The sequence below is a fragment of the Nannobrachium achirus genome (genome assembly GCF_963921795.1).
Source record: "Nannobrachium achirus genome assembly, chromosome: 4".
NCBI classification, from domain to species: domain Eukaryota; kingdom Metazoa; phylum Chordata; class Actinopteri; order Myctophiformes; family Myctophidae; genus Nannobrachium; species Nannobrachium achirus.
Window position 1 is genome coordinate 17485788 of NC_137813.1, and position 23504 is coordinate 17509291.

Sequence of the window (23504 nt, forward strand, 5' to 3'; positions counted from 1 at the left end):
TGTCTACATGACATCTTAACTCCCCCGAGTCCCCATCTTTAACTGACTTGATTTGGTGCTAGGCTGAGCATGGATCAGATTGTAATCTTACCATCATTTATCTATTTCACTGCAGATTAGGTTATCATCCCTAACCCTTAAATTATTTTAATGGACTAAAATCGTGTTTTATTTGATGGCCTTCCTGCCCTGGCATTTGGCCTTTGTGCCCTCAAAAAATGGACAATACCAAAGGCCACGTGGCCTTGCCCCTAAAATGACGAAATTCCAGGCCTGGTGAGAACCAAATGAAGATAATAGTGGTGAAGTCGTCCCTTAAGTACAATGTTGAGGTACCGGTAGACTAGTTTTACTTGAGTGTTTCCATTTTTCAATAATTCCCACTTTCCTACATTTTTCAATAATCCACTACATCTCAGAGACAAGGTTCTTACTTTTGAGAGGTGCTCGCTGGCCTAGCGGTCCAGGAGCATACCACATAGGCTCTGATGCCTGACAGCATGTTGTGGGTTTGAATCCCGATCCCAACTTTGGTGCGTATCACTCCCCCCTCTCTCTCTCCCCATTTCCTGTCAGTCTACGGTCCGTATGAAAGCCCCAAACTATACTATTTCTGTATTGTAGTAGTAATACTTGGATCTGATTACTTGACATCCATAGTTTTCTTTTAGACAGTATTATGTAGGCTACATGTATTTTAGTGGCAGTGATTGATTCTGCTTGTCATAGACTGGATGAATGAGGACACCTGGTGGTTGTTTCTAGTTACTGCATTATGTCAACGATTGATTCCTGATGGAACACTTTATTGACATAAACATGACCTAGCATTTAAAGTGACATAAATTAAACTTTGTTTCATAAAGTCTCATGTTTATGACAGGTCTTATGTACACCACTTAAATGCAGTGAACTGTACAGTGATTGATACTGAATAGTATATACTGTACACTGTACTAGTATGACACTATACACATTCCACAGTCAAATCCTCAGTTTTAATTGATACATTTTGTAACTCAGAGAGTGTACAAAAGACTACATGTGTAGACCTACAGTTAAATTAGTACCAAGGCTATTAGCAGTGGCTCTCAAACATTTTCACGTCAAGGACCCCCTGAGGAATGTACACACGTCCGAAGTGTTGCTTTAATAAAGGTTCTCTTGAACGTGCAAGCGGCGGTGTGCGGGTATAATCTTTCTAGATTCATCTCAGCTAATGTCAAGGAAGGACCCCCATTAGGCTACAGATCCTGATTCTCCCACAGGATATTTTCGTTGTCATTCTAAATTCTAAAAGTTCGGTTAAGTATTACGTTTGCCATTGTACCATCCATGCCAGCGTGACTCAAAGGTTAAATCCAAGGTTCATAAAGCAAAGGTTCCAGGTTCAAACCTCAAATAAAACTGAAATATCTCTAATCACCAAACAACTTAAATAACAAAAAGAAAAAAAAAAAACAAAGTGCACTACAATGAAACTCAAAGGTCTCAACAAAAAACTGATCAATCAACCTGATAAATTGGGAAAAATCACTAACATACAAATTGAAAAACTACTTAGATAGTTAATAAAATAAACTGAGTGTGCATGACAATGAAATCCAAACTTCTCAATAAAGAACTGATCAATCAAACTGGTAATGGGAACTATTACTAACATCATAAAAAGGCCCAAATAAGAATAAAGAAAATGTTGAATAAACATTTGTTTAGCTTAATATGTAAATTTCTAAAACTCCTCCCCCTGCAGGTGTGTCACCTACAGAAACCTTGAAGTTTAACTAGTTTCTCAATGAATTACTGCTGAATTATTACATATATAATTAATCATTAACTATGTATATTTAATAACACACACAATTATTAACCTACTTTTGTTCTATAAAAAAAATAAAACTTTAGGGACAATTTAAGAGTTTATCAAAGCGTTTGTCATGTATACCTGTGTTCCAAATGGGACACTTGCACACTTGCAAATAGACCTGTAAGGGTCCATTTGGTTCTGTATGTGCAATCTCAATTGTGGGGGTCTTTGCCATTATAAAGGATTGAGAACCATTGACCAAACTAATTGACTAATTGTTTATCTTCAAGTAATGAGACTAGACTACAGGGTAACCCATATGTCACGTTATGAACATATGATTAAAGTTATATTTATACATTTAGATATAACCTGAATGCTTTTCTGACAGGAAGTTGAATCTATGCTTCAACAGCAGGGCCTGGATCTCTGAACAGCAGATCAATAAATCCTGTGAAGCTGCCTTCGAAGCAGTGTCCACAACTAAATTATTACTAGGTCAGGTTTGTACCTTTAATGGTTTGATAACCACTGTTTTATGTATCCACAGGATATAGAAGGCACCGTACCACACTGCAGAGATGTCCTTACCAATGATTTTCTGTTGATTAGACTTCAGGAAGGGCAATGAAAACTTTTGATTCAGTGTAACTGGAGTGGCGAAACACTTATTGATATATGTATACTTTTCGTTATTATAAAATGCCCCCAGGCTCGTTCTTTAAAATAAAAATCCTTTAATTGATACAAACACACTTTCTCATACAATGTTTAACAGAAAATATCCCACCCAACCCAGAAGCTACATTGAGAAGAAAATGTGGACCCGACATCACAACATCAGATGTCTTTCCAGTAATCTCCAAAAAGGACTTTTAAAAATAACCAACATCACATAAGGAAAAATATTACAAAAGAAGTCAAGATTACAAGCAAAAGAGAAAATAAAACAATCAGTGAGCAAAACTAGTTCTCAGGCTTACTGTACCTTTCTTTTTTTTTTTTATATAAAGAAATACAACATTCCTCAGTAGTCGAATGAGGGGGGAAAAGTCAGCCACAGCTATACACCTGTCCTTCGGTAAAGAAACTATAATATGAAACAATGGTTTGCAGCATCACCCTTCTTATGTGGTGATGAGGACAGTGATTGGTTTGATATATTAATAAAAAACGTTTTTCTTTACACTAGACTAGACTCGACACTGAGCAGACCACTGGAACAGACCACGTTATTCAGTCACAATTCAGCTCTGACATCTAGAAAAGAAAATAGAAAAAAGGAAAATGTCCAATTTCCCCAAATTTGTGCCCACAACAGTGACAAAAGCCAATCCAAAAAGCACATAAGCGTGGAGTGTGGACAAGCCATGGGTCAGTTTGTTTATTTCGGGGAGGGCTGAAGAACCGGGATGTGGGAGGGCAGTTGATGCTGCTGATGATAGTAGTGGTGGTGGTATCACGGGATGCTAGGATGCACAAACACAGCATTATGGGGTTTGGACACCGTCTATCTGTACTGGTAGTTCATGCTGGGGTCTCCTCTGCCGTAGCCCACTGGGTTGTGGTACGGAGCTTGGTTGGCGCCAAACGCCTGGTTGTTGTTGTTGTTGCCACCGCCTCCCTGCGTGTTGTAATTCGTCTGGGCGTTGTAACCTGTGAGCAAATGAGAGCGTTGAGAAGACACAATTTCCCACAAGTGTTTTATCATGGAACGCAGTGATTCTCAACCTTCTGAATTTCAAGGAAGCCCCAGTTTGATTTGTATGGTGGTAAACCCTCGTTGTATAACTGCGTGTACAAACCACCAAATCAAGAGTTGCAGACCAATAAGGGTCGATTTGGTCCAAGGTCCCCTGGGGGTGCCCGGACCAACGTCAGAAAACCAGTGGGAACACAATGTAATTGAAACGTTGAGTGTTCACCCACACAATTAAATCGAACAGATATAATTAATCACTAAAATGATCAAACATATCCGATATACAAGCTGACAACGCCTTGTGAGCTTGTATATGACTATTTCGGCTCAAACATTATACAATGGTATATAAGGGGTCTTCAACAGGGGGTCCGCGACCCCTAGGGGGTCCGTGGAGGTACTGCAGGGGGTCCGCGAAATTATTGCTTAAAAAAAAAAAAAAAAAAAAAAAAAAGATTTCAAAAAATGTTTTTTTTGCCATTTTCCACATTTATGTTAAAAAATAAATCATGATTCTATCCATTTTGAATAGCTTGAATACATGATTACTATGCAATTGACAGATTGTTGATATTATTGACATTGGTTCTCAGTTAATAAGTAGTATGTTTAGAAATGGTAATGGTACGGCCCACCCTGCTCGCTGTAACTTGTACTTGTTTAAAATAAAATAAATAATGTCGTAGCCCGACCCCCCCACCCTACGAGGTGGTAGGGGGTCCCTGCTCCATCTCCCCATCAGTTTGGGGGTCCCCGGCCTGAAAACGTTGAAGACCCCTGCAATAGGGCTTAAGTGGTTAATCTAATAGATCTAGTTTGGTTACCCAAAATAAAAATGTTTTATGTGAATCATTTCATTATAAGAGAAAATTATCCCAGAGGTTTGGGTTAAAAAAAAGAAAATAAAAATGCTCCCACAATTGATACAAAGAACATTTTTTTTAAACCAAATGGAAGCCAGATGAATACTAGCTTCAAGTGAACTCTCACCGTCATAGCTGTAGTCCACGCTGCTCCCAGTGCCACCGGTCACTTGGGTAGGGTAGGCAGTGCTGTAGGAGGAATAACCCCCTCCTCCTCCTCCTCCTCCGCCCTGACTGGCATTCTGGTTGAAGTTCTTCTTGCCCTGCCCGAAGCCCTGGCCGCCCTGGCCGTACTGGTTGTACTGGTTGCCTTGGCCCGAGGCAGCGCCGGCCCCCTGGTAGCCCCCTGTGGCCCCCCCGCTCACCCCGGGAGGGCCAGGGAAGGACGTGGACTTCCCACCTCCCTGGAGCATGGGGGTTTTCTTGGCCGGGGGTTTGGAGATGGCGGAAGGTGCAGAGGAGGAGAAGGTGCTGTCGTTCTGGTAGTACGACCCGTAGGAGCTTTGCGCTGCGGCAGGCGTCGAGTTGGCCTGCTGGCCGCCTGACTGGGTGTTTGTGGGGCCGCCGCCTCCGCCTCCTCCGTTGGTGCCGCCGTTGTTGTAATAATCTGATGGTTGGGTGAAAATGATACGCAAGAGGCTTAGAGAAGCCACACAACCACAGACATGAACACAGCTTCTTGCACTGACATGTATGCACAATGATCTGTGGTCACAACAAGATGCACTCAAAACATTACATTAAAAACCCTATATATATATATATATATATACACACACACGTCAGTGTTTTTGAGACCCAGTGAGATTGAGACCAGGAGCGCTCGTTTTCTCTTGACCATGACGGAGGTGCACCGTCTCAGGCGACCTTGATCCACGTGAGACACCGCTGTGTCGAGCGGTAGCAACTAGCGAGCGAGTCGCCATGTCGAGCGTTACGAACTTCACATGAGCCGATTCAGCACCGTTAGAAGTTGTAAACCAGGGGGCCAGAAGAGTAAATAATGTTGTGGGGACTGCTTCTGCGACCGACTGCCCCTCAAAAGGACTAGCTTCACTAGAAAACGAGCGCTCCTGGTCTCAATCTCACTGGGTCTCAAAACACTAACACACACATCATTGACCAGAGTTCAGTCTATACTAGGCACCCTCTTATTCCACCTCCAAAACAAAACTACTCACCATACATAGCCGATCTATCTACAAGCCCAAAACACACTGAGCTTGTAGATCGTCTATTTTCGCAGAATGTTCACCCTGAGGTGTTAAATGACTACATAGTTCGACAATATTGAATGGGGACATCACATTTATTTTATTTAAAAAAAAAGCAACAAAATATAAAAACAGCTTCACAGCCATACTAGAGGTTCTCAAATTCAGCCAGTCTTTTGTGCAAACTGTTCCAACACAGCCTCAGTCAACCTATGCATTGTGCTGTCACAGTCCGGAGATGCTGTGACTCGCCAGCATTTAACACTCTCACCAAAGTAGGAATATCATGTATTCATCATGCATTCAGTAGCAATGACTTTTAGCAGTGCCGTTGACAAAAAAACTGCAATGTGACATTCTCAAACGGGGAAAACAAACTAACAAAATAAAAATAAAAAAGACAAGATAACCCAACAATTATTGGAAGTGATTGGTACAAAGGCATCAACACAATCAAATAAGAACCATTCACAGAAGATTAAGTAAGTATACTATGAAGAGAGCCCAGTAGAAAGTAGCAGTATCCAATAGGCAGTATGTTAGACAACTCCCAAAAGGCAATTCATCCTTCTTGTCCAGGTGATTTAAAAAAAAAAAGTTTAAAAAAAGACACCAAACCCAAATACCAAACCCTGTTCCAGTCCAACACTTAACATAATTTCTATCATAAACCAAGGCTGTAGTTTTGTCCGATCCGGGCTGTCCGATAATGTCCACAGTGAGAGAATGGAAGGCGACTACATGCTCTCTGGGGGCATGGCGTCTCTCCAAGGTGTAGGGACAAGACATGATGTGGGTTTTGGCAAGACATGGCAGAAGGAAGGGCTTGATGCGGACTGGATTCCCAGCGTGTGAACTTGTGGTGGAGAGAGTTCCCGATGCCGCTGGGAAGACTAGTGAGCCGTTTTTTTGTTTTGTTTTCCTCTCTACAAGCTTTGTTTGGATTCTTTTTTTCTTTTCTTTTTTTTTGTCTTTTTTTAAAAAGATTGGGGGGGATTGGGAGGGAATCTATGTCGCAAACTCGTGGTAGCCATAGCAGTCTGAGACAAAGTCACCTAAAGAGTGAGACAGGGCAGAGAAGGGAAAAAATTAAATTAGATTTTGTTTATTTGGTCTGCCATTAAAAAAAAAGGCGGCAGTTGTAAATTATTCCTTTGGTCAGATTATTTTCAAGCTTTTTTTTCCCTTTTTCATTAATTTGTTGGGTTGTTTATATTTCTCTGCTCCTGTCACGCTCATGCTGGTCAGTCCTCAGAACGGGCTGCTAGGAGGGAAAGTGTGTGTACGTGTGTAGGGGTTCTCTGATAAGAGAGGGGGTCAATGTCAAAACGAACACATTCCTGTGGCTTAAAGCAGAGAAATGTAAAGAATCACTCAACAGCGAACAACCCAAGACACATCGTTTCTAAACGTTGCCCATTTTGATCCTACGTCATCGGCCAGTCAGACTATATGCTTTCTGAAAGCCACAATATGCAGCACTTGTTGTCCAATGTCTTCTGAAGCCGGATTTACACTGAGCTCCACGCTGATGCCGTGCACCGTAAATAGCTAATCTACAAGCTCACAACTCATCTCAGCATGATGGTATGGAGTTTGTGGATCGGTTATTTTTGGTGAGAGAAACAGTGTGCAACCAAGTATATCAAACCATTAAAGGAGTAGTTCTTAGTAGGAGTAGACTTTTTTTCTATTGATTACTCAACCCATGGAGACTTGGTTCAATAATATTTTTTGTATTTGTTGCATTCCTAAGACAAAAATGTGATTATAGTAAATGTACCCCCATTACATTCCCCATCCCTTCTGGATGGGGACCCAAATGCATGGCACTGGATGGGGAAACAGGGTAATTTTTATTTTTTAAGAATGCGACAAAAAATATTATTGAACTCAAGTCTCCATGATAATCAACAGAAAAAAAGTCATTTTGTGGGTGAACTACTCCTTTAAGATTCTTACTGCAACCCAGAAAGAGTACTTCCATCAAACATGTTGGTAAATATTTACAAAACGCAATACTTACTGTATCCAGAGTTGGCATTGTTCCCGTAACCGTAGGTCCCGAAGCCACCTGATTGGATCACACAGAATTCAGGTGCCAATTAGACAAACGTGCGACCGTAAATTCCAGGGCTGCACGAGCACAATTATTTTATTTGAGATTTGTATTTTTTGGTTTTATTATTACCTCCTTGTCCGTAGCCTCCACCGTTATTGAAGCCCCGGCCCCTCCCACGGCCTCTGCCTCTGCCCCCTCGACCCCGGTGGTTGGCTGGGTCGCCCATCGGGCCTCCCATCATGCCAAAGCCTGGCATCCCATGCTAAGAAGGGAAAGAAACACATTTTTACCATGTGCACTCAGAATTTGCCCCCAAAAAATAGCTGTTCTACAAGCTTGCGTTAAAGTGGCAACACATTTTTATTTTAAAAAACAAATTAAAATAGTGAAAATAGCCAATCTACAAGCACTATCTGCTATTTTCACTACTTTTGTATGATGAAGTAGGGCTTCAATTTACCAAAACACATACACATTTGAAACTTAGATACGAGGTACGAGATACCTCGAGGTACGAGGTTTCCGCCCGACATTGACGATATGTAACATTTCTGCTGTGTCGTTAATAATTTCCAAGTGTACCACATTCTGAGGTAGCACATTTGGAAATGGTTCTGCGATGGCCTCCTTGCTTGCGTTTACATGCACCCCACCATTCATCCCCATTCGCTGCCAAAGGTTCTCTCCGTCTTTTGAAAGCAACGATAGGCCAAAAACACAGGCTTGTACGAAAACAACACGTAAAGAAACAAACGAGGATAAATATCAATTCACGAACCATGGGTGGTCCTTTCTTCTTCTTAGAGGCCTCCGTCACAGAGCCCTCGGGGAACAGCCTCTCCAGAGCGGCCAGGGCAGCGTAGGCCTTGGCCACCTTCTTGTTGGAGCCGGTCCCCTGGAACTTCATGCCGTCGATCTCCACCTCCATCACGAAGCGCTTGTCGTGGCTGCCGCCCGTCTCCGAGATGAGCTCGTACTTGAGGCCGCGCCGCTTCTCGTTGAGCTCCATCACCGGGTTCTTGCCGTGCTTGGTCAGAATTGGTCCCTGCTGGCGAGCGCTCTGCATGAACGTTATTCATGACATGCAGGGAAATGTACTTTTTTCCACAGCACACATTTAGATTTACAAGGCTATGTTATGCTACAGTGGTTCTCAACCTGTGGGGTCGGGACCCCCAGGGGGGGTTCCTAAATTATTTTGGGGGGGTCCCCAGATGATTAACCTTAGGTGCAATATTGTTTTCTCACCCAATAGTAAACAAACCAACATAACGTTAAGTGTATAGAGGGTATCTGTACATTCCTAAAGTGACAATTTAACGACTTTGTAATACCTCTAAAATGACAAATTAAACCTTGGTCAAATTGTCTAATATTAGAGGCAGACATTGTGATAATAGCCGATCTACATGCTCTCAACGCCTCTCAACATGTAGATCTGCTATTTTCACAATAGAACCATGTTATAAGAAATGTAATGCCTCAACTCTTTGTGCTCGTCAGGGTGGGGGGGTCCCCCCAGTTAAAATATGATTATTTTGGGGGTCGCAGCCTGAACAGGTTGAGAGCCACTGTGTGCTGGGCTATGCAATGACTTGTACCTCTGCGGCAGCGTCGGCGCCCTCTGTAGTGGCTTGGCCTGTGGTGGCAGTGTCTTGGGCTTCCTGTTTGACTACAACCTTTGGTACGTCGATGGTGGGAGTGACTGCTGTGGGCTCGTCCGCTTTGACGGGCTCGGCGCTCTTGAGCTCCGCCCCTGTGGGAAGACCCATGTCCTGAAGGACCTGCAGGGTGTCCCAGGCAGACAATTTGCAGGTTAGGGAGGGTGAGGTGGAAAGTTCACACATATCCCAACAACATAAAAGTTCGAACTCTTCCAGCATGGCAGTGTTACGGCGAGATTAATTACAGTCTTGTGGCCTCCTACCCTGAAAGAGGCAGCTAGCTGCCCAAAAGGTTGACTTTCATTTCATTCATGTGTCCAGAATAAAATATTGGAAATTGCTAGTTGCTACCAGTGTGTGTGGACACTATCATCTTGTGGTCTTCACAGAACATATCAATGTCAGAATTCAGAAAGTAAATCACTGCTGTATATTTATAACCAGAGTTAAACCTACTTGTATTTTGGCCACATGTATAAGGTTAGCCACATATATAAGGTTGATTTGTTTGAACATTGATGTTAAGTCCACAAGATGGTGGTCACATAACACTGGCATGCTGTAGGACCGAGGAGGCAGATATTTTAATATAATTATACGGTACATTCACAAGGGGCAGAAATGTCCTTTGTTGCTGAACTAGTTTTACATTTACTAGGTCATTCAGGTTGTATCTTGAATTTAAATTACAATCTCAGGGGCAAAAATATATATAATATAACAAAAGCGAGCCACATGCTTCTTAGAGGTCACTGGCTATCACATGTAAAATCATCAACTATAATGACCTTGTGGACAATTTTTTTCCAACTTCCTTTAAGAATCGTGTGGTGAGGAAACACTCGCCTTACAAATAAGCCTTAAAGCAGTCTTGGTGCTCACCTTGACAGCTACGTGCAGCTTGGCAGTGCGTTTGGATGGTCCGTTGGCTTCGAAAGCCTTGCCGTCCACCTCTACGGCCATGGTGAAGACCGGGACGTGGACGGGCCCCGTCTGAGAGACAAGCTTATACTGGAGGCCTGGCTTGAGCTGGTTCAGCCTCATCAGGGCGTTCATGGCCTGGGGAGGCTCCGCTTTCTCCTCTGGGGCTGGGGAGGGAGGGAGAGACGAAAGGTGAAATGAAGGTTTGAACAAAAGCAGAGTTTGTTCATGCAAAAAGAGACATGACAAGTTTCTTGCGGGAATCCTCAAACCATTTGAAGGCTCTGGGGTGGGAAGTAGGACGTTTAACCCATTTAGGCCTAGGGATTGTTGACCCGACCCGACATTTAAAAACTCTATTACAGCAAGTCCTTGGTATGATTAAATCAAATAACTTGCTGTCTGGCTTTATGTCTCCTTATCAACTATGCACAGTTGCCTACTTTAGAACCAACGGATTCACACAGAAAGAGTTACTTAAAGTAGCACTTATGTACACTATACTGTACAGTGCCATTTGTGAATCCATTTATCAAGGTGTTACAATGCACTTATTATTGTAGCATGTGGCGTGTATGGCCTGTGTACTGATTATTCAAATACAATTACACTTTAGAATGTAGGCCCTATTCCTCAAACAACGGTAAACCCCATAGTGGTCCATTTACACTTTCAAACTAACAACAAGTAAGCAACATACCTACCATGTAATGTATCAAAGGTAGAAGAGATTCAAGTGAAGATGCAACGATGGGAAATACCAGCGAGCGTGGAGGGCGACCGAATTGAACCCTGGCTAGAGTGGAGGAGGTTGTGGTGGAATCTGAAGAGGTTGGGTTTTCAGACTGGGGCAGAGGGTGCAGGGTGACTCTGCAGTGTCCTCACTGGATGAGGGCGGGCTTTCTACCGACAGCCTATAAGGTCACTGGTTGTCAACGTGTATAGATTGGGGTCCGCGAGATTGAAATATATGATAGGAGGTCTGTGGCCTAATGCATATGAAACCGGGAGTCCTTCAAAAAGAAAAAGGTTGAGGGCCACTGATCTTTAGACTACCTGCGAGGTGGAGCAAGCAAACCATTTCATGGCATTACTAGCAAGCACTTACACTTCTTCTGCAGCTTTTTCTTCTTCTTGTTTGGACTCTTGTCATCCATTCCATCCTCTTCCTCAATTGGTCTCTTCATTGGTGGAGCGTAGGTCGTACTGGGTGGGATTTGCACTGAAAGCACAAGCAACCAGACACATGAGATTTTTTGAAAACGTTGTGCAATGTAGTGAAAAGTTAAAATGTAAGAATCAATAAGAACCAAGCTCTACACGGTGCTCAGTCAACAGTATGAAAACCGAAGAGCCAAAGTTGTCAATGAAATAAAAGGTTATAAGAAGACCAAACTAAACAAGTGGCACAAGCCAATAAGCTTATCTTTCTGTCAAGGCTGAGAGAAGTTAGAATGTAGTCAAAATAAAATGAATGGGTCGAGTTCTCCCCCACTTTTTCACTCTACTAGGCCGCATATATCATATGTACAGAAACAAACCTCCAGCACACAAGATGGTCACATAATACTGCTATGATGGAGGTCAGAGGAGGCAGAAATTGAGTATTTAACTATACATTTGGACACATTTTCTTGATCGGGGAATGTCAACCTGATTAAGACTTTGAGTTTGAAACAAGTTGGCTGTTTCCTACATTTACCATAGAAATGCCTGGATTGTCCCCATCTCTAATTAGCCAAAAAAAAACGCACCTGGGGTGACAGGGCTTCTCAGTTGCAGCCCCCACCCTCTGGAACCCACTCCCACCTCACATAAAAGCCACTCCTACCCTTGTCGTGTTTAAAGCCTCCCTCAAAACCCAACTCTTTAGACTTGCTTTCCCCACCTAGCTCTACTCTCCCCCTCTGCTATTTTAATCATGTCCCTGCTAGTTTTCTTCTTAGCCTTTTAAATTCTTCTCTTAGTCTTAATAAAGTTGCTTTTATTTTATTTTGTTCTGTAAAGCGACTTTGGGTACCTTGAAAAGAGCTATATACATTTGATGTATTATTATTATAAATAAAGTGTGTGGATGCCAGAAAATGTCTCCCATAAAATGGGATAGTGGAATTAGGTGCTCTACACCTTGTGTATGGATCATACTTCCTGGCCATATGGTGTCGAGGTTTGTTTCTATTAGAAGCAAACCTCAGTCTAGACACCACATGGACGGCCAACCCTTTCTAAATGGATATGCAGTATCCTCCGCCTGCTAGGATACCTGCAACATATACGTATTATGTATCCAGCAAGATAGCTGGGGTACAGCTACAGAGTGTGACCTCAATGTATGAGACCCGGGTGCTCAGGAAGGGCAAAGCCATTTCTAGGGTTGAACACGCCCGTCATACAGTCAATATAACCTCCTACCCTCAGGACGACGGTACACAGTACCTGCGTTGAAGGTGAGGGCTTCGAGGACATTTGTCCCCAAAAGTATTATAGGGCTTCTGAACAAACAAGTCCCATCTCAGTTCCGCGCATAAAATATTATTATGACTGGTAGCCTATTCTTGTTTTGTATCATGTTGTCAGTGAATTGTGAGTTCCGTCTTGTCATTCATGTATTGTGTTTGTGCTGTGTGTTGTGATTTTGTGTCCCGATGACTGCTTGGTGCAAAAATAATTTTTCGAATATGAAAATTAGGGGTATGGTGAGTGTGATATGAAATGTTAAGCTTACCATAATCACAGTATTCCTTAATCATGTGTATGTGTGTTTTTACAACTTGATAAATATATATATATTTTTGGTATTGTCTCTGTAAAAAATATATATATATATATAATGGCAGCTCTAATACTAACCACCCAACAAGAAAAGGGGACAGCATACCTGTGTAATCGATAATGGTCTCGCTCCGGGGCCTCCTGGGCATCTTGGAGGGGAGTGGATCCATTCCCAGCACTTTGTGAAGCTGTCCGAAAGCAGACAGCCGTAAGGCATGCTGAGGACACAAGAGACAACAAGACGCAGTCAATTTCACATGCACTGCAGTGTCGAGGGAACAAGGCGGCACACACACGCCTCATGCCCGATTTATACTTGGGTAACGCATCATGTTGCGCACCAGAAATAGCCATTTTCAGTGCATGACACTGGAACACAACTAAATATAAATCGGTCTTCAGGCAGACCGCGGCTCACCTGTGCGCTCTGCGTTATGTCCTCTCTTTGCTGGCAATCCAAATGGCCGATGGCGTCGGTCAGGTCCTTCTCACACGGATCACAGATTCCAGAACCATCTGGAGGTAAAGGAGTCATTTGTAGGCTGCCTTCTTTAGGGCGCCAATAAATGTGTTACCATGTGCTACTATATATGCATTCATGTGCTTTGATATACATTTGGTGCCCTTTCCCACATTAATCCACATTAATCCACCTAATTTCTTTTGTGTGCTCAAAAGAAAAACTAGGGCCCGCCCGACCAATGTCCAATTTTTGGGCCCGATACCGATCCTGATCTTCTAAAGTACTAGACTATTAATTACCGATAAACCTTGAAACGCAAAACCAAGTATCAATATCTTTTATAATCGATTAAATGTAGTTTGATTAACTGAGCTGCCTACCTGCCATGAGGATCCCAGAAGCTAGACATTCTAGAACACGCCGCAGGGCTTCTCCTGCGCCCATTGGACGGTTCCCTGTGCCGATAGCTTTCTCACACAGCAACTCCAGCGGCTGCAAGGTAGGAAGAGAAAGTTCTTATGATGCTGTGGAACAGACTGCTGATGCCAACAACAACGCCACAGTGTCGGCAAGAATAGACTGTCGCCCGCGCCGGGGGGGATGCCAAAGGTGTGACTCACCCAGCCGCGGAGAGGAGCCCATGTGGGGACACGGGCACACAGGTCCCTCAAGATGCGGATGACGATGACACAGGAGCGCAGCCCATTGGCCCTGGCCTGTAGACACAAGCAGGGATTGGGGAGGGAAGGAGGGAGGACAGAGGGGCCTTAGTCTTAAGAGGACAATGTCAGGAAGGAAAAGCAGATGAGCATAACAATACACATTCAAACGGACAAAAGAAAAAACAAAGCCACATGGACTACAAGGATTTAACTTTGTCATTATGGCTGAAATCAACAGGGGCTCACATTAGAAGGTCCATATGTGGACTGTACAAATATTGACATTTGTGGCTGTTTAAGTAGAGAGCTGGATTGATGAAAGTAAGTTATTTGTTATTTGTGGGGAAACTAAGCTAATGAATTTAGTAGAGGAATAAGGCTGTACAGCATATTATAAACATCCTACTCAGTAGTACTACTACTACTACTACAAGTGATGTCAGCGAATCAGCGATACTTCAGTGGTTAGTTTCTTTTGGAGAAAACCAGTAGGAAGATACGTGCGACCGTCAAATATAGGAAACGAGGTGCAATATTCCTGTTTTATTGCGGCACACAGAAAACCGAGACACAGCCACAGAGCATGGGAAGTAATCGAGGCCACAAACTCTACAAGAACAAGCGGCAGGTGATGGACAAGCTGGTTGGTAAAGCCCGATTTATACTCATCATAGGACGTGCTGTGAGCCAAAAATAGTTGATCTACAAGCAGCTATTTTTGGTGCGCACCGCGTCGTGCGACAGAATAAATCAAGCATTAACGTGAAAAAGCCAAAGATGACACAGTAGTGTGAATAGTTATCCACAGACAGACTGCTAGCAAAAGGAAACAACTAAGAATCATCATCTTTGATGGTAAGCAGCTGCTCTACAAGTAGCTTGTATCCAATACAAAATAATATAACAAGACTGTAACTCACACCATATCATAGAAATATTGCACCTGGATGTATGTATATAGATCACTCAAGCAACAACTCGTATGCTTTGTTAAATTCAATTCAGCAGTGGTTAATGTAAATGATTGCCTGGGAGATTGTTGAAGCTTGGGGACTAAAAAGGCAGCAATGGACTATCGTCACTGCAATAAAACCTGGTTAAGTCAGCAAAGCAACTAGAATTTAATGACAAAGGTTTCCTCAGAAACACTCATATGTATCATTAAGTGTTACACTTACAAAAAAAGGAAATAAAAGAAAAACATAACGGCCAAATAAAAGACAAAAACAGCATACATGTAAAAAATAAAATAAGTTAAACCAACTCAAAACTACTTTTTGTGTTTTGTTTGTTTTCTTAGAGACAAATAAAGACAAGATGCAAACCTGGAACCACTTGGCGTGGCGGAGAGACGCCAAGGCAGTTAGGCATTTCTGCCTGTCCAGAACATCCGGAGGATCGTTGACTGAAAGCGTTTCTATTGGCGGGTGGAATAAGAAGACAAGGTACAGTTTGACCAAGGGGGGTTCTGTCAGACCGGCCAGGGGGGAACACAGGCAGCCTTCCCAAACCACAGGCTGGAAACGGGGGAAGAGGAGGGGGACCCCTACCGGCCCGGAGAACAAACCAAACATCTTGCAACCTCCCCCCACACCGTTAATATGCCTTTTTTTAGTAGTGGTCCCACAACTTAAAAAAAAAAAGACCACTTGGGGAATGACTGACAAACTACACTAATGTGATGTGTGGGTGTGTGGTGGTGCTTGGAAAATAACATTAATGTATGGGGGGGCGATAAACTGTCATAAAGGGAGGTTGCATCTCCATGTCCGTTCAAGGTTAATGGCCGTAAGCCTCAGTTTCGGTGGGAAACTTCTGAGGTGCATTTTTCTTTATTTTATAAACGGGAGGCAGAACCCCTCCCCTTCACCCCTGTACTGGGTACACTGCACTTAGCCCCTTCCGAGACAGAGAGCGTCCAGTTGGTCAAAGGTCCAGCGTCCCTAAAAATTGACAAACTAGAAGGCTTGACAGAGAGAATCAGAATTGGAACCACAGGCAGCAGTTATCAGATGCACAAAAAAAATCGGATATTCAAACAGGTCCACACTGCAGCAAAACTGATGGCTTTAATAGAAGACCCAAAAGCTGGGGGGGCATGGCATGGCTGGCTGCTGGCATGGGGTTACAGATGAAGTCAAGGGGTTGACACCTGGCCAACTGATTAACCACATTAAACCCTAGCATCCTTGTTCATGGCATGTCATCATAACATAAGTGAACAATCTGTGAGCAGAGGCACAAGCTCACAACGCGCCACACTGCGATGCGTTGTGAGCTTTTAGATAGGCTATTTTCGGTGAAAAGATTTTGTGTAGAGGGAAAAGTAGTGGGGCATGGATAGACCTCTGGGGGACATCGGTCAACAAAGTACATAAGGTTTAAACGGTTAACCGCTTAAGCACCATTATACTTCCGTCATGTGATGAATTGCGACAATAGCCAATGTACAAGCTCGCGTCCAGCCCTTTTTACACGCCATTTTAGGCATTTTCCAACATTTTCAACTATGATGACATGCCCAAAATAGGGACGCCTGGATTAAAGTGCTTAGCCCTGTCTTCTCGTTTCTGGCATCAGAAAAATGCAACCAGAAGTAAAGCGACCATTCACCGAATGTGTTTTTCAGTTCCCATTTCCGAAAGAGCAGCCGGTTTCAAGTGTTTACAGTACCGTACGCTCCTCTAGCCCAGTGAACAATTAGGGTAGGTATTTGACTATGACTGGGCGAACATGACATTCAGCCATGCAGAGTCAAAGGGGTCCCTGAGCCCCATCTCTAACCCCACGGCCTTCCCTACTGAGGAATGCCGGAGATACTGTGCAGCCCATGGTTGGGTCTAGCGACCAAAGAACGTTCTCATCACTCCTTTTGTTTTTGCAAGTCATTTTTGCTGCAATGCAAACCGTTTCATCATCAATATAAAAAAACACATGCAAACAAAGTGGTCTCTGGGTTTTTTGTGTGTTAAATTCTCAGTAAGCCTTCATATAGTCGGTTCTTTGACCATAAAAAGGGGGAGAGAAAAGCCATGTCTGACGGTCATGGCGGTCAGTTAAGACTAACTGTCCTATACTGTATATTGGGCCATCAAAAATGTATGATCACATTACATGGAACTATGAGAAATGTCTACAAGAGCTATAAACATAGCACAGGGTTCATTATGTGACAGCTGGCTCGTATCCCCCTAGCTCCATTGACGGCCCAATAAACAATATCTCTCTAAACTGCCTGCTTGGTTTCTCTGCTCAGCATAGGGCTCCGCTGGAGAAGACGTGGAGCCCCTGCGTGGCATCTTACCTCCTGCGGCCGCCTTCTCCACGTCCTCGCGGACCAGCGGCGACGTCATGTGAATAGTGAGGGTGAGCGGAGGCTCCTTCGTGGTCTTGATGACAATGGTGGCTTCACGGATGTGCTGGGTCACCACGTATGTGTCCTCCGAGATAGTCTATGACAGAGGAGGGAGAGAATGGAGGCTTGTTGAGTGATGTGTGTCGTGCGGACCAGTTAGGGCAGGGGTTGGCAACCCAAAATGTTGAAAGAGCCATATTGGACCAAAAAAACCCCAAAACAAATCTGTCTGGAGCCGCAAAAAATTATATCGTCGTTGTCAGGTGGAAACCTTGTATGTCCAAAACTTTGTTTTGTATTTATCATTTAAAAAATTAACTAAACTAGTGAAAACAGCCAATCTACAAGCACACAACGCCTCGCACCGCGAGGCATTGTGTGCTTGTAGATCTGCTGTTTTCACTACTTTTGTGCGTCAGTCTTGTATGCTTTACTTTGCGAAAAAAAAACATACTTGAAACTTGGAGACACAAGGTTTCTGCCCGACAGTGATGATAAAAAAAATCGTTAAAACAAAAAATACATTTTCCCCCCATCTTTTTCCATTTTCATACATTTTTGAAAAAGCTCTAGGGAGCCACTAGGGTGGCGCTAAAGAGCCACATGCGGCTCTAGAGCCACGGGTTGCTGACCCCCGAGTTAGGGACTAATGGTGTTTTTCTATACTCTATAGCATAGAACCAGCCCATCTTTTTTTGGTTTTCTATTGTATATATAACGGCGTGGCTCTGCAGTTGTCTAGCCATCTATGAGGGCCGGTCGGTCTGTGTGTCTGGAGCTACCGTAATCTCACAAACAATTGGACCAGAGACAAATGTTTCAGTTCCAGTAGTGACCCGAGGCTAGTAGGCCTCAGTCATCTCAAAGCTCGACTACTGAAACTCCCTCATTGGCCTCCGGACATGCTTGCCTAAGCCCCCAATGATCCAGAATGCTGTCCCCCCTCCTCCCCCTAATTCCATTCCCTTCAACCTTACCTGCATCCACTACAAAAAGGCTGATGCCTTTAAATGCCCATTGTTTTCCCAGTATCTAAGTTTCTTCAAGCCACGACTTTGTTCCCTCTTGCACTAAAACTATGACTATTAACCTTGTTTTCCAACAAGAGCTGCTTACTCTGATTCAACTCAACTAACACATAAACAGAGGATATTACCATGTAGACTTGGTTTCCAGAGACAGAACTTGTATCAAATGGGCACCTGTGACCTAAAGCATATCAAATTGGGTGCCATTGAAAGACGACGAAAAGGTCACCGTTATGCAACACTCCTCTCACCTGGAGTTGCACAGCCAGGTTTTCCGACACTTTCTTCAGCAGGGTGATGGTGGGCTTGTCCTTGCAGAGCAACACCAGCTCCAGATCCAGATCTCCCTTCAACAGGAGGCCCTTGGCCACCAGGCCCACCCTCATTACCCCACGCAGAGAGCGGGTTGCCAGCTCCTTGGGGTCACTGAGAGAACAACATTTAACATTAGTTAGAACACATTTGAACCCATTTAGGCCTAGAATTAGTTAATGCTTTAACTATTGAAAAATAACAGATATACAAGCTCACAGTGCGCTAAGAGCTTGTAGATCTGGATCTGGATCTTTTTTTTTTTTTCAAGTCTTTGAATATTTGTAACTCAAATATTTGCTTCTGGGTGGTCCCTGGAACAACATATTTTGAGATGGGGGTCCACAGCTCAATACATGACATTTTGGGGGTCCTTGACATGAAAAAGTTTGAGAACCACTGATTTAGAAGACATTTATAGAATCTAAGACTTTCAGATTTTTCAAAAATAGCAGATCTACAAGCTCGCAGCGTGACACCGAGCTTGTATATCTGCTATTTTTTTATATCTGCTATTTTTTAATAGTTAAAGTCTAAAATATTTTTTAAAGTGGTTCAAATCTAAAGTGATAGGAGAAAAAAAAATCAATCCACTGCAAGTAGGGCTGGGCAACATGGGATTATAATCCAATTGAATGCCATCAGGGCATAATTTAATGCCTGAAAATGTAGCACTTATAAGGCACACATTTACAAACATACAGCAATGTTACTCATATATAACCAGCCAACATGAATGCTGGAGGACTGGCTGGCGTTGTATAGGCATTATTATGTGCTCTCACCAGAGCGTCTGGCGCTCTCCACAGGGAGTTATACTTAGTCGAATGTCATGCTGCGCACCAAAAATAGCCAATCAATATGCTTGTAGAATGTAGATGGGCTATTTCTGTGACACCAAAACTATAAATCACGATTCAAGTGACGGTCTATGTCTACTTTCATTCCATGTTCCCTTACCTCTCTTTCTCGGTCTCCGTGGCATCCGGTTCTGTCTTGATGGTAACGGTACCCTTCTCCTGTTCATCCAGCCAGTCAGACACGGCCTTGAGGGCGCGCTCGGTGTGAGACACCATGTTCTGCACAGCCTCCAGCTCCTCCTGTGTGGGGTAGATGGCCGAGTGCTTTGCCATGACGTGGCGATCGTCGTTCATGAAGATGCGCATGGCGCGGTGCCGCATTGGAGGAGGCTGTGAGCAGAAAAGACGACAGCTCTTCAGTACAAGAGAATCATTAACACACATGGTTGCTGTCGGGCAGAAACCTTGGCTCTTCATATTTCAACTGCTTATGTTTTTCCGTAAATGGATGCCTGGTGTATGACAGTAATCAGTGCAGAAGTAGCAGAAATAATATATATTATATAATCTACAAACTTGTGAACTATTCTAAGATTGTATATTTGCCATTTTCGCAATTTTCAAAGTTCAAGTGATTGCGTCTGTCGGTAGATTTTATAAATATTTAACCAATTAAAAGTATTAAGAGCGTGTGACATTTAACCACAGTCAATTCTACAGTTAACTTGACCTTTGGCTCTTTACATCAAACCTTGTAGATGGACGCCGAATACAGTCCATCTACAAGCTCGTAGATCTGCTACTTTTGGATAAGTTCTCCTCATAATAGGGATGCTAGGGTTGAAGTGATTGGTTAATGTAAAAATAAAAAATGCTATCACAAAGATTTGGCATCCTCCTGTCTTAACTCTGAGGAAGCCCTAGGCGTCCCTACCGCCTGTGTAATACCCCTGTTCTAGTTGATTTGTTTCTATTTGAGAAGATTCAACTTAAGTTTTGATACATTTCAAAATGTTCACTATAGACATGCCCAAATTAGGGGTGCAATTGCATGATTTCCGTATTGAGAATTCGCCATGGGTTAGATGTCTGGCCATACTAATTACCATAGTTGGTTAGCAGAGAGTTGACTCCTCTTCAGTCCAGTCAGTGAATGGCAGTGCTAGAGGTCTTCACAGCAGCAGAGGACAATGACTTTGGCCCCTTTTGGAGAAAAGACAACAAAGAAAAGAGATCAAGTAATTTAAAATGATATGTTTTCAGTTTTCTGGTTCAACAGGAAATGGAATGGATTAAGGTAAAGGAAGGACTTATTTTCTGGACCCTGTGGGTGGGGCTGCTTAGATGGCCATGAAAAACCCGGGAAAACCACACAAACCCTTGCGTCCATATTCTGGGGGCCAACGTTGACTGAAAATGGCAAACCTACAAACTCACAATGCACTGCGGGAACTTAAAGATCGCCTATTTTCACAGACGACATTTTAGTGTAAAGATTATAAATTCATGAAAAATTCAACCCGGCTACCTTCCAGTTCCCATGGGGCATTCTCTACCCACAGTCTCAGTTAAGGCCAACCCAATTGTGTACATACATGTTAGCTAGGATGGGGATCCAGAGGAATCGGATCCAAAAGTTAGGAAACTGTATCTGTTCCATCCCATGATTTAGAACTGTTTTAGGAACCGTTTTCTGTCACACTGTCAGAGCTGGTTATGTGGACTTCACCTCTGCTATGTAATCACTGTACAATACTGGTGGTACTCTTTAAATTCAAGGACCACCATAACTCTTGAGTGTACAAATGGAACCAAAATGGACCTGTAAGGCTCCATTTGTACACCCTCAAGAGTTACAGACCTGTTGGGGTCCATTTGGCCTAAATAATCCTGGTAGCTTCAGGGCATTCATAACAAAGGTTTTACCTTAGAACATAAGCTGTGATACAACCCCAAACTGAACATAATAATCTGGTTAAAATGTAATTAAAAGGTCGGTTCAATCATTTGGTTAAAATGTAATTAAAAGGTCTGTTCAATCACCTTCAAGAATTACTGATTTTTAATCGTCTGTTCTGTTACCCTCAGGGATGAGTTATGTCTGTAAACGAGGCCAGGGAATGAATGAATGACACGAAAAACAAACGCATCAGGTTGGTATGTCTTATTAAGAGCCGAATTGATACACCTGAGCAGCGATCCGTTTCAGGTGGACCCTGTTGAATCATGCATTCTAACATCTTCTTTGTCTTTACGTAATATGTGGTTAATGTATCCACCTCTTGAGAGCGGACAAAGGGAACCAAATGGACCCATGAAGACCGGCTGAGGCCACTGATGATTACCCAACATCTTTTGTCTTACACAACACAATCCTCACGTGTTATTTCATCCATCCGTTATCTCCGCGAGAGCAACAAAGGGAACCCAAAATGGACGAGTAAAACCCAAGACATGCCACTGATACCACACACACGAGCCTCGTCAGGAGGAGAGAATCGGTCCAGACGAGACGCCATTTTAATTCTTAACCCGCTATGTGTGGCTGCTGCTGCTGGGGCTTTTTTAGTCCCCACCCCCCAAATTATCCTCTCCGTGCTAACTTTAGCCTCATAGCCGTCGGTCTTATGAGCCCACCAGCCGGTTAAATGTATGTATATGTTACAAGGGCCTTATATTAAACATACAAAATGTGACACACACACGCAAAATGCTATTTAAAACGATTTCACAAATGATCGAGGTCGGAGGAGAGCCGCCATCATCCTCTTCTCCATTAATTCTCCGGCTAGCATTAGCATTAGCAAGGCTGTGGTTCAATGAACAAAGACTAGTTGCTGGACCGTTTTGCCCAATATGCGATAATGCAGGTACACAAGACGGCCCTTTTAACACAAATACTATTTGACCGTTCTCCTCTGCTACTCACTGGGTACAACCGCCGCATTTTGATTATTAATACTGCATAATATTATTAAATAGATAGATGTTAGCACGTACCTACCGTCAACGTCTTGTTAAATGGACGTCCGCTTGTCTGCCTGCCGCCGCACGTTTTGCTAATTTGCTTCGCTTGCCTCCTCTCCGCTGTAGCGACGGAAAGACACGCCCACGATCCGAAATGCTCGGCCCGCCATTGGCTCGTGAAGGTGAATGACATAAGATGTGTCCAATCACAGGTTAAAGAGGAGGTAGATGGATAGGCGTAGCTTAGATCCGAATCCTGTCCAGAGCGGACACGGAAACCGTGTGTGTGTGTGTGTGTGTGTGTGTGTGTGTGTGTGTGTGTGTGTGTGTGTGTGTGTGTGTGTGTGTGTGTGTGTGTGTGTGTGTGTGTGTGTGTGTGTGTGTGTGTGTGTGTGTGTGTGTGTGTGTGTGTGTGTGTGTGTGTGTGTGTGTGTGTGTCATGTGTAGAGCTTACCGGATACAGTAGGCAGGCTTAAAACCGGATCTCACACGTAGGCTACTCCGGAAAGCCTAGTGGCGCGCGTTTAGGTGTGGCTTGGCTTGTGGATGGTGAGTGAGTGAGTGAGTGAGTGAGTGATAGGTCTATGTCTAATAATAATAATGATCAATAATCTTAAAGGAGTAGTTCACCCCCAAAATGACTTTTTTTCTATTGATTAGTCATGCCATGGAGACTAGAGTTCAATAATATTTTTTGTTTTTTGTTGCATTCCTAAGACAAAAATGTGATAACAATACATTTACCCCCATTCGTTCCGGATGGTGACCCGTTTCGAAACGGGTCACCATCCGGAATCAATGGGGGTAAATTTACTAGAATCAAATTTTTGTCTTAGGAATGTGACAAAAACCAAAAAATATTATTGAACTCTAGTCTCCATGGCGTGACTAATCAATAGAAAAAAAGTCATT

The 23504-nt window shown here is 43.2% G+C and overlaps 1 protein-coding gene across 5 annotated transcripts; it reads right to left on the reverse strand.

The window, feature by feature from the left end:
* Positions 1-2576: 2576 nt before the first annotated feature.
* On the reverse strand, positions 2577-22673 carry ilf3b (interleukin enhancer binding factor 3b). Of its 5 annotated transcripts, none has more exons than XM_080724837.1 (18): positions 22630-22673; positions 20732-20828; positions 19786-20015; positions 18765-18939; positions 17435-17582; positions 15456-15547; positions 14089-14184; positions 13849-13960; positions 13424-13554; positions 13112-13223; positions 11342-11455; positions 10195-10400; positions 9250-9432; positions 8427-8696; positions 7778-7910; positions 7613-7660; positions 4500-4979; positions 2577-3463 (listed from the first exon to the last, which is right to left on the reverse strand). In XM_080724837.1, the coding sequence occupies exons 2-18, from the start codon at positions 20732-20734 to the stop codon at positions 3318-3320; spliced, it is 2679 nt and encodes an 892-aa protein (XP_080580963.1). In that variant the 5' UTR covers positions 20735-20828; positions 22630-22673; the 3' UTR covers positions 2577-3317. The 5 variants fall into 5 exon arrangements, with proteins under 5 accessions (XP_080580963.1, XP_080580964.1, XP_080580966.1 ...); XM_080724838.1 differs by having other exon boundaries at positions 22626-22673; XM_080724840.1 differs by having other exon boundaries at positions 2578-3463; positions 13424-13521.
* Between the last annotated feature and the right edge of the window lie 831 nt (positions 22674-23504).

Bases quoted from the DNA above. Each gene is read 5' to 3' on its own strand.
- ilf3b (XM_080724837.1), bottom strand. The intron at 14,185-15,455 runs GTTTGCATCTTG...TTGTGTCTACAG, and splicing joins GCCACGCCAAGTGGTTCCAG to GCCAGGGCCAATGGGCTGCG. The intron at 7,911-8,426 runs GTTCGTGAATTG...TTCCCTTCTTAG, and splicing joins AGAAGAAAGGACCACCCATG to CATGGGATGCCAGGCTTTGG.